The 11,727-nt window shown below is 42.8% G+C and overlaps 2 protein-coding genes and 1 pseudogene across 2 annotated transcripts; 1 reads left to right on the top strand and 2 right to left on the bottom strand.

Annotated features, from left to right (window-relative positions):
• The first annotated feature begins 33 nt into the window (after positions 1-33).
• Positions 34-1,381, top strand: ufsp1 (UFM1-specific peptidase 1 (non-functional)). The gene has a single exon (XM_048236439.1). The coding sequence runs from the start codon at positions 253-255 to the stop codon at positions 1,000-1,002; it is 750 nt and encodes a 249-aa protein (XP_048092396.1). The 5' UTR covers positions 34-252; the 3' UTR covers positions 1,003-1,381.
• On the bottom strand, positions 1,280-7,464 carry si:dkey-85k7.10 (endonuclease domain-containing 1 protein). The gene is made up of 3 exons (XM_048236438.1): positions 6,836-7,464; positions 5,382-5,666; positions 1,280-2,388 (listed from the first exon to the last, which is right to left on the bottom strand). The coding sequence occupies exons 1-3, from the start codon at positions 7,151-7,153 to the stop codon at positions 2,092-2,094; spliced, it is 900 nt and encodes a 299-aa protein (XP_048092395.1). The 5' UTR covers positions 7,154-7,464; the 3' UTR covers positions 1,280-2,091.
• A 498-nt stretch (positions 7,465-7,962) lies between these two features.
• On the bottom strand, positions 7,963-10,266 carry LOC125289701 (annotated as a pseudogene).
• Between the last annotated feature and the right edge of the window lie 1,461 nt (positions 10,267-11,727).

Raw genomic sequence — 11,727 nt, 5'->3', positions numbered from 1 at the left:
ATTTTGATTTTGACGAGTTTATTTTGCTACATTGGCAACACTACCTTCCTTGGCTCGATTCTTCAACAAAGGGAACCATGTGCCTGTGTCTCGCACTCACACACTCGGGGAATGATTTCATTGCCGGACAATCAGTACAACAACTGTGCAGTGCTTTGCAAAACGATATGCTGCGCAGCATATTTAGGCAGTCGGTATAGCCTTTTCTGAGCATCATAGGGTACTGTCACACAAATATTGTGTGTTTGTAGAATGAGTGACATGGAGTCAAGTGAACGAGATGCTATCGACTGGGGAACAAAATTAGCAAGTGAGCACCGAGTGTTAGATAACCTCAAAAGCTGGCCCGAGACATTGCTGATGAATGTCCACGTTGGCTTGCCACAGCCTCTCCCAGTTGATGCCAAGTGCTCGTTGGCGTCCGGCGAGTGTTTTTACTTCCACTACGGCTGCGATGGACACGATGACCGGGGCTGGGGCTGCGGCTACCGCACGGTGCAGACGCTGTGTTCCTGGCTCTGCAGGAGCTGGTCACCTCCGAAGGGGAGCTGCAGATCCCCGCCGAGTCTTCCTGACATTCAGCGAGCTCTGGTCACAATAGGTGACAAACCTGCCACCTTCTCCGGGTCCCGTGAGTGGATAGGTACGTTCGAGGCATCTTTGATGATGGACTATTTCTATGATGTGGCCTGTCGTATCGTCCACGTACCGGGTGGGGGCTCGCAGTTGGAAGACGCAGCACAAGACCTCCACCAGCACTTTAGCACCCACGGTTCACCTGTCATGATGGGTGGGGATAGGGACAATTCTTCTAAGGGTATTTTGGGAGTATGCACCGGGACACAGGGGAGCTACTTGCTTGTTATGGACCCCCATTACTATGGACCTCCGCTTGACAGGGAAGAGATGCAGAGGGGAGGATGGGTGTCGTGGAAGAAAGTGAGCTCTCTGGATCGCAGTTCATTTTACAATCTCTGCCTTCCTCAGACGGCAGCAAAGTGAGCTCTGCTACCCCTTGAACTGCTTATAGGCTTAAATGGGCCTCAGGGTCCAGGTACAGTCTTGAATCCCCCCTACTCGTTAGTATAGCTGTCTAGTTGAGAGGGAAGCTTGAGGTTGTCTCCATCTTGTGGTCAAATTAGGATATAACTAAGTGCAGTTCTTAAACATTATCTGATGACTGCAGAAAGACCGCAGACTGAAACGTAGGCATGGACTATATTTTTTTTGCAATGGTAAAAAAACATCAAGAAGGATCCGGACTGAGTTGGAAGCACGCCATGTTCAACGCCTTTATTTATGATTACAGTAGTAATGACATTTGAAACCACACATCTTTGGAATGGGGAAAAAAATAGATGACATGCTTTACTCAAAATGAGACTGTTTGCAGGTGCTTATTAACAATGTTCCACCAGTAAGCATGCTAAATAACAATTGCCTAAAGCATGCAAGTGGCAGCATTGTCCTGAAACATGATACAATCTTTAATGACTACGATGACCTACATTCAATACAGTATAGTTAACCACACACACTCAAGTTCATTGATTTTCTGAAAGGTTGGCTCCTTGAATGCAGAATCCTATAAATATTAAGTGTATACTTCAATCTAAATAGATTATCTTGAATTACCAAGTAAAGAGAAAAATGATTAAAAATAAATCAGAGTGAAATAAAACATTATTTCAAGAAAAACAAATTGTAGTTTTTATATTAACTTTAGGAGTTTATGAAAGGCTAAAGTCTGTTATATGCAGCTTCTTTGTCTACATTTTTATAAATCGTGTAATGCACTTTTAAGTCAAGTGGACAACTGATAATATAGGCTACATCTAGTCACAGTATTTTATAAGTATAATCTAGTCACAGTATTTTATAAGTATAAGCAGATGGACTTTGGGCCTTGTGACTAATTGAATAATACTTTGAGCTATTTCAATTACACAACTTTTATGCTAAACAGATCAACTATTATATATTTTCAAACTATGTTATTTGTGTTGTTAGGTGTGTCCTACTATATTGCCAAATGTAGGAATAATAATCATTTGCAGGACCAATAACTAACTATAGGAATTTTACAGCCCATCACGAATCTGGTATACAGTCATTATAGAAGATCTGGAAGTTCTTGTCAACCTCCATGTGGTTCTTCAGGAACCTCTGCAGGTCACTTATGGAGAGCTCCTGCATGTGGTTGTTGACGCGGTCGTTGAGGCCGAACGCTGCGTAGGCTGGAAACTTGTAGCGCTCGGCATAGGGGGCGTTGCGGTCGTGATCGGGGCAGCAGTAGGCAGTCCACAAGTGCTCGGGAACAGCCACGCGGTCCAGGTTGTCTCGGCGGATCATGTGACCCGAGGTCGTCACCCCGGTGATCATGTAAGCCTTAAAACAACAAACGGTCAATTGGCGATTCATTTCGATTTAATGTTTTTTTGAGTATGTATTGTTATTTGTTTATATCACACCATTAACAAAATACTTTACAGACCCTAAGTCCCAAACCCACTATGGTAAGCAGATGATGGCGGCAACGAAAACATCCCTTTAACTGGAGGAACCCTTGAATAGGGCTGCACGATTTGGCGAAAATATCCTATTGCGATTTTTCTGACGGATATTCCGATTACAATTTGCAATATGATTTTTGATTGTCAATAAATGGATTCAGTTCAATATTCCAAATGTCTCTAAGTTGTGCCACTTCTGATTGGTGAGCATGTCTGGCAGAGTGTGAATTACCCTAACCATAATTGGGGGGTACTGCTCCTTCAGTTCTATGGTCATCATGGTCCACTACCATACAGTATCAATCCCCGTTGTGATCGCCAAGTGCAACATGTGTTGTGCAACACGCATACAAGGTCTAAACATGCGACAAACTGATAATCAGTAGGCTATACAGAATATCTCATTGTTATATTATATATCCAAAAGAGAACTGTTTTGATCAGCTCTCAAAAGTTAGAAGTTTAAAAAGTTCTAATAGTAAAAGTAATACCTTTACAAGAAGCCTATTGCCTATTTCATGAAATATTTTTTTTTTTTTTTTTTTTTTTTTTTTTTTTTTTTTTTTACATTTCATAAGACCCAACCCTTTCATATAGCCTACAGTATAAACAGAAACCAATTTTCCGTTATAGTCTATGGTAGTCAGTGTCAAATCAACACAATTGCTTAGAGATATGTGAAACCTGAGCAATATTTAATGTGATTAAGGAGCATACTATGAAAAAAGATACTACCACAGAAGAACTACAGAGCGGTAACCTATAAGAATCCGATAACCAGAAGAAGCTGGGTATCATCAACACTACAGTATCCTACTGTACAAATGAGTCACACACACATGCACACATACATTTTTCCTTCTCCTCATAGTGTCTCTGTGAATAAAATCAAATCCTGGTTTCATTAAGATAGTATCAGGGTTCTCAGATGAAACTACATTTATTGAACTAAAAATATTAAATAATAGAATCTAAAAACAAACGGTCTATTAACCAATTAAAAGCTAATTTAATGCATGTACTATTTAGCCTAGGCTACTTGGCTCTTTTTATGTTTCCACAGGTTTCACTGATATTATATAGGCTTAGCTACATCAGACCCTCTTGTGCATAATATAAAAACAACACAGCATCTGTGCCAAACTAATTTCAAAAGGGCACAATAATTTATTCAAGATAAAATTAGAATGGACACCTAGGCTATGGACTGGAGTTCATCCTTGGAAATGACAATCGATTTTACCTCACCACAATGTAATAATAATGATAAATAAAAAAAGAGAATTATCTTGCTAACTAACCTTGGTAACTAACCAAGGTCCACTTTACTAGCCTCAGTGGTTAAGTAGGAATAGCAGGTAAGTAGCCGCCAGTAATTAAATGTATGAAGACGTGACATGAGCTATGAAAGATCAAAACATGTGAAGGCTGTAAAATAGCACATTTTCAACAAGCTAGACGTCTGCTAGCAACTTACATTTACACATGCACGTCAGCAGCAAACCGAATTTAGCTTACTGGAGGAATCTACCTAGAGTTTTGTCATTCAACGTTGACATTTGCTTGAGAAGTTGAAGTCGTTTGTTCTTTATCTCTGTTGCTTCTAGCGCCACGGTGGGTAAAAATGGTACGGTCTATAATAGGGGTGACTGAAATCACTTTAGGCCTACATTAAAATGTTCCTACAGTGAAAATAGGAGTTGACTTGTGTTGTAGCCAACTGTAATGATATTTTTTCACAATATCAGAAAAAATATCTGACCCCCTCAAAACTGATATTTCTGTCTCTTTGGGTCTCTCTAACTATGAATGCCTGGTGTGTGGGAGGCACAGCACTCCTGATTGGCTGAAGCTCACAAGTCGGGGGTTTTGTGCATGCTCATCAATCAAAAGTGGCACAGTCAAGCAGGATGAAAGTCATACATGTGACCAGATTAACTGAGTATGATTATTTGTAGCTTTTACGATTAGATAATTGTGTTGCTTCATATTGCAATTGCCAATTGCGGTGTAATAATTGTGCAGTCCTACCCTTGAACGGAACCCAACTCGAAACCAATATGACAGGGGAACATTTGCTTAAAAGAGCTGACCTCATTCAAAAGGTAGAAATATCATCATCTGATCATTAAAATGGGATGGCACATCATTTAGAACTTACTGCAGCGGAAGAGCAAATTTCTTTGTGGGCAGCCGTGGCCTACTGGTTAGCGCTTCAGACTTGTAACCGGAGGGTTGCCGGTTCGAACCCCGACCGGTAGGCCACGGCTAAAGTGCCCTTGAGCAAGGCACCTAACCCCATACTGCTCCCCTGTAGCAGGCTGCTCACTGCGCCGGGATTAGTGTGTGCTTCACCTCACTGTGTGTTCACTGTGTGCAGTGTGTTTCACTAATTCACGTATTGGGATAAATGCAGAGACCAAATTTCTCTCACGGGACTCAAAAGAGTATATATACTTACACTTTCTGCAGTGTCTTTCTGCACAAATTCTACTGGCAGTTACTGTACCTTCTGGTGTTCCAAGTGGAAAGCCTGATTCTTAACTTCTAGCCCACTACAACCCAAAGTAAAACCCACGAAATCCATCTAATGTAAGTTAAAGTATAAAGTAGAATTATATCAGTCATAGTTTTGGTATTGTGACAATACTACAAACTGGGGGATGCCGTGGTGCTGGCAGTGGCAGCATCTGTACGCTGAACAAATACCATTTTCAATTACCAGTGCGACCTGGGTTTAAAATCCGAGTTGTGGTCATTTCCTGATACCACCGCTTCTCCGTCACCCATTCTGCCAGAAACTCTTCACTGTCCTATCTGAATAAAGGCTGAAAGCCCCCTCTAAAACAAAAACACCGTAAACTGTACCGTGCCGCGGCAGAAGTTGTTGAGTCGGCGACGCAGGGTGTCTTTGTGCTTGGCCCAGGGGCCCGTGCTGAACTCCCGGAGCTGCGGCACCACGTTGGTGAGTGTGTATGTGGCCGCCTTGTCCTCCGGGTCAGACTGGTGCTCGTCCGGGTTCAGGAGGACCCGCTCGTACTGGACCACGTCGGCGTAGTCCTCCAGAATCGCCTGCGTGTCCTCGAAGTTCTTGTGCATCTTGGCAGACTGGGGGAAAGCCTCCATGTTGCTGCTGCCTTTGTCCGATGAAAGCTGGAGTAAAGGAGCCAGAAAAAAAAGAGGAGAGAGACAGAAGGCGTGAGAACAGGAGATAGAAAGATGAGTGTAGAGAATGAAAGAGAAGAAACACAGTCCGTTTTCAATCTCGTTCCTTTCCTTCCTTTACCTTAAGCCACTTTGATGGAGAATGGAATTTCTAACATTGCCGAAGCGTCTGGAATGCTTTCTATTGCACTATCTAGGTTGTTGTGGATAGTAGCATCAGCCTTTTCGTCAGTTTTAGACTAATTGAATACCCAGGATGTAGTAAATGGTAGTTAAGGGGAATTTCTACATTGTATTACTTTAAAACAAGGAGTGGATTTAAACAACGGAAGACTTCATGACATTAGTGTTTAGGATTTTGCAGCTCAACTGATGGACTGCTATAACAATGACAACATGTTAGGCCTACATTTCTATAGCACTTTAGGTACCTAAAGACACCACTATGGCATCATGTTAGTGGTGTCATTGCAGCTGACTCTCACAAGGATACATCCCTGACTTGCAGAGAAGCACACTGGAAAAGTACACACAGTTGTGTGTTCTTGTTCCTCTGTAATTTGATCTTCATCAAAGTAGCTAGCTGATGAAGGTGGTTAGTCAGCAGGAAACATGAATTGTAAATTGCATTACCATATACTATCGCTGCTGTTTGTGTCTTTTTACATGACTGCAAAATGCTCTCCTTGAGAAATATTACATGACGTGGTATTGTTGAATGACCTATATTTGCATGCTTTTCAAATGGTGTCATTGTATTGCTCAGTCAAGGCTCTCCAAAAGGCTTATCTCGAGATCCACTTGCTTTGCCTACTACAGTCGTAATTCTATGGCCTCACTTATTTGATCTCTTTATACTGAAAAGGCCAAAGTGAAGGAATGTGTGAAGTTAATGTGAGGTTGAGATATCCAAACCTCACATTAGCTTCACACATTCCTTCCAAATATGCAGACTGTATTTAGCTCATATGTGGCTACTATAGCTCCAGTGTAGTATGAAGCTGAAAATAATTAATTTGCAGTTGCATCATAGGGTATACAAGCAGTGGACATATTTCATGCTCACAAATAAGGCCTATAAACCATAATTATTCTACATCAGCCATTCAAATAAATCCCCCCAGACATGAGACCATAGAAAGTGCACACACACTCACCTGAGGCTCGAACATCCAGGGCATGTCCACAGTCTTTTCACCGTCAGTTTTCTTGAAGATGTAGGCCGAGTAGACAGGGATGCGCTTCTGGGGATCGTAGAGGGTGACGTAGCGCGGCTTGTCCTCGTAGCGCTGGCAGACCTTCTTGAGAGCGTGGCTGAGGTACCCTCGCGGCGGGGTGCCCATGTACAGAGAGTTCTTGCAGCGCTCGGCGTGGTTGAAGTCGGTCACCACCGATGCCAGCACAGGCGGCGTCCAAACCATCAGGAGACTCGACGCAACCAGACACAGGATGGCATATGGCTGTGTTTCCCTCATAACTAAGGAGTAGACCTAAGGATTTTTCTTTGTCTTTCTTTTTCGTTGGTTTATTTTTCCTCCTTTTCTGTCCTTTCTTGACCTTACCTGTGATATTTCTGTCTTTCTCTCGACTATGTTGTCCCCTTGCCTTGGAAAGCTCTTGTTCTACACAAACTAATGCCTAACTCACTGTCCGTACCTCCCTCCTTCACTCTACCTCTCTCTTCCTTCTGTTCTCTCTCTCTTTCTCTCTCCCTCTCTCTCTCTCTCTCCAACTAGTGTTTCAGTGCAGTTGTATGAAACAGGAGCACAAGATCAGTTTATCTCATGTAGCCTTTCCATTACCTCTTAAAATATGCAAAGCTCCAGTGAACTAGTGGACTGGCATATCAAACATGTGTAATGAGCACGTGAAATGTGCCAGGATTGGCCAGTAACACATGACATTAGCTCATTTTATTGGTCACCAAGGGACAACACTGTTTATGAACTGAGATGGCAGCCTGTGAGCGTTTAGTTTGAAGTGACAACTTCCTTCCACTTTCTCAGAACTCTGAGGCCCTGCACTCAACCACTGGGAATACTGAAGGGAGGGGTGCTACCTCTCTGGTGTGTTTCGTTTGTTTTTTTGTTAAAATATAATATATGTTATTTTGTACAAAAGCGTCTGCTAATAAATTTGAATATAAAGATAAAGATAAATATGACTTGACAGTGGCCATTACACACAGATGATCCATCTATATTGTGGGTTACTAGTAACAAAAACACACACAAACAGAAGGACAAACCAGTTTAGACCATTTTTAATGGTAGATGTTTACATATTTGAATACATTTTCACAAAAATAGTTTAGGTTGTGATATTTGTTTTTCTTTAATACATTGCAAGAAAAGGGAAAACTATCAACCAAACAGACCCATTCTCTCCTATTTTCTAAAATGTCACATCTAAGACAATGCAAGGCTTGGGGGAACACAGTCGTCCACAAATAACCGGAAACTCTTGTCGACAACCATGGACTTCTTGAGAAATTCCTCCAACTTCTTGATAGAAAGTTCCAAAACTTGGTTATTTTCCTTTTCGTTAGGGCCGTAGTGGGCGTGGGCAGGGAACTTGTAGCGTTCGCCGTAGGGTGCGTTGTGGTCGTAGTTGATGCAGCAGTACGCCGACCACACGTACGACGGGATGCCTACGCGGTCCATGTTGTAGCGGCGGATGTGGTTGCGGACGGCACGATCCCCGTGATGATGTAGGCTGTGCCGCGGCAGTAGTTGTTGAGGCGCTTGCGGATGACATGCTCATGGGCTTTCCAGGACCCGACGTTGAACTCGCGCACCTGCGGCACCGCGTTGGTGAGCGTGTAGGCCGCCGCCTTGTCGTCCGGTTCTGCCTGGTGCTCGTCCGTGTTGAGGAGGCCCCGCTCATAGTCAATGGCGTTGGTGTAGTCGTCCAGGACAGCCTGCGCGTCCTCGAAGTTCTGGTGCACGTAGTGCCGCGGGAATGACTGCATCTCGCCTGTCTCTGAAGTGGTGGACAGCTGCTCTCACAAAAAAGCCCCAGGAAACATCAGAACAAATAATGTCAGAAAGATTCATTAAAACCAGTGGTAATCCACTCACACACTGAAAACATGTAAATATTTAACATTCGTGAGCACAACATTTAACAGTGAGGGTGTAGTGCACAACATTCAATAGTGAGAGAATCTACAGAAAATGTATGGCGAAGGAGTGAGTAATTTTATAATAGGAATGGTTAGATGAGATGCCATTGCTTGCAATTGTGGATATCATTGTATACCAAATCCGCAGCTGTATTTTCTGTACATGTCAGATGTGTGCATGTCATTTTCTCAAAGACTAGACACCCCTTTACAAAGTCAACTACTCATTCACTATTGTACTGTACATTCATAGAATACGCTACATGTATACCTCAGCTGTTGGCGTGATTTCTTAATAGATAGATAGATAGATAAATAGATAGATAGATAGATACTTTATTGATCCCCAAGGGGAAATTCAAGAACCAGCCAGCAATATTTTCACATTCACATCAGTCAGCATGGTCCTTGGAAACCTACATCAAAATAATTTCTGACACGAGACCCTGCCATCTTGTTCTCCACAGATGTTACCGGTTGACATTTGAATGGATATGGAGCTCTAATTTGGAATGGCAAGGAAGGTCTAAATTCTAACTAAAGCTAACATACTAACAAGGCAAAATCTATTTGCTCCTAAACGCAAAAACATTGGCAGGTCAGCAAAGTGCGGCCACATGCCACACAATAGCTTTAGCTCAGACATGAAACACTTTGTCAAATTAGGGCCCATACTATATTCGGGTCCACGTGCCCATGAGTTTGACCCGGTCATTTCCCGGTAACAGCCCATTTCTCTCTCCTACTCCCTTCCTTTCATTCTCTCTACTGTCCTGTCTAATTAAGGCATAAAAAGGCATGAAAAGCCCCCCTCCAAAAAAAATAAAAATATTCAAATTAGGACTCATGGTGTTTCAGTAGAACGGTTAAACCCAGATCTGGTCCAGAGCACCCTCCCACCCAGAGCAGAACCTGCCCTGAGCCTGTCAGGACCCAGAGGTTAGACTGATCCGAACCTTCCATGCAGTCGTCCTGGCCCATAGAGGTCAATGGAGACCAATCAGAACCAAGTTTGCTAATCTGGGCCCTGATGAGCAGTTTTGCGCGGGTCAAAGTCAGCTCACCTGGGGTTCGTACATCCACGGAACGTCCACACTCTTCATCCCGTCGGAGCGCTTGAAGGTGTACGCCGAGTAGAGGGGCACGCGGTTGGTGGTGTCGTACAGCGTCACGTAGCGCGGCTTGCCGTTGTATCGCTGGCAGATCTTCACCAGGGTGCCGCTTTCAATGCCCACAGGCGGAGTGCCCATGTAAAGAAACTCCCGGCACTCAGGGGAGAAGTCGCTCTCGATCGTTGCCGTGACCACAAGAATAAACATCATGCCCATTAACAAGTTACCGGGAAAGAAAGATTTCAATCTCATACGTGCCATGACTGATACAGTCATGCTAAAAACCTCACAAGGTCTTTCCAAAGATATCTGTTTAAATTTAATTCACAGTAACCAAAGAACAGAGTGTCAAACTGTGAATACCCAGGGATGTGCGGAGCTCTGCAGTCAGACCATAGGCTGTCAGATAGTGGCGCTCCCAATCTGCACCTAGTATGCAAAGCACTAGTGAGCAGTCCCGTCCCCACACTCACTTAGAGTTCACTGGTTCAGGGCTGCTTGCTCTCTAAAGTGATGAAGACTGGTTAAGAGAAGGCCATAGAAGTTAAAAGTGAAAAAATTACGATAAGGTTATTCTCAGTGTAAAGGCTTAAATATACAACAACACACTCAAGTGCTTGGACCCCCGTTTTTCTTAATAATAATTTGTACTTCAGCTGGATCACTTTGGCGGCTATTTTCCACACTCGGTATGTTCAATCAGACAGTAATATAATGCCATCATTTCATTACCTTTTTTAATGTAGAGTTTGTGAGTATTACAGGGCATTGTAGCATCTGGTTATTTTCCTCTTTCTCATCAGGTGTTATTGTTATAAAGGTACTAGGGTACACAGTTTACTCAAACTGCCTAACTCACTGGACCCCCTAGTGGTTCTCACTGCCTCTTAACATTCATGTTGCAACAGTTACAGTATGTAGGCCTACCATAGGTGTGGCTGTCACCGGTTCTAGCTATTAACCTTATTGGCCTCTGAGGGAGCCCAGGAGAAAGATACCTGATTACCCAGAGAATCTCTACACCCTCTATAAATATGTATCCCAATGTTGCTTGTTCTGTAGTTATTTTGGGCTTTTGTAATGTACATGGTGTCTATAAGATTGATCAAACATAATATCAAAAGACGCATCATATCAATGGAAAGATATTTATGTAAGTGAAGAAAGGGAGGACAGTTGAATAAGTGTTGTTCAAGAAACACCCCTGTGCCCTTCCATGGGAATTGGAGACTGCAGGATTGAGAAAAAATGTTTATGACCTATTTCAGCTTCTACATAATAGAAATGTGCTCTTTGACCTCAAAGTTGGTTTTAAATGCTAAAAAATTTCCCAATTACCCAAAAGGGTAATTGTTCACATTTGTTCCTGGAACTTTTCAATCCTTTGTGTTTTCATGTACTTGTTCACAATTTATAAGGCCTCGACGTGTAAACAGACATAAAAAATGTAACATTACATAGTGATACTGGGAAACACTGTTTATCTGATTATTATTATCTTATTATGTTGTCATCGTAAGTCCACAAAGAACAGAGAGGAGACTGTACACCTTCTGTAATACCACAGGTGCAGCTGTATCACAAAGTACAGTTTAATATGAATAAGGCGGGGATCAGCCAGCGGCACCAGCAAATGTAACACAACACTCAGACCATAATAAGTTTGATCTCGTTCCTAAGCAACACAAACGGTTTGTCAATTGAATGCGCTCGCGTTGCACTTTGAAAGTTTAACCAAGTTCAACGCTCAGATTGCTCAACGCTAGTGTTACGCCAGTGTTGCCACCGTTTCCGCTGCCGAACCATAGAGAAC

The sequence above is a fragment of the Alosa alosa genome, chromosome 24, assembly GCF_017589495.1.
Source record: "Alosa alosa isolate M-15738 ecotype Scorff River chromosome 24, AALO_Geno_1.1, whole genome shotgun sequence".
In the NCBI taxonomy this organism is placed as follows: domain Eukaryota; kingdom Metazoa; phylum Chordata; class Actinopteri; order Clupeiformes; family Clupeidae; genus Alosa; species Alosa alosa.
This window is presented reverse-complemented; position numbering and strand designations above follow the sequence as displayed.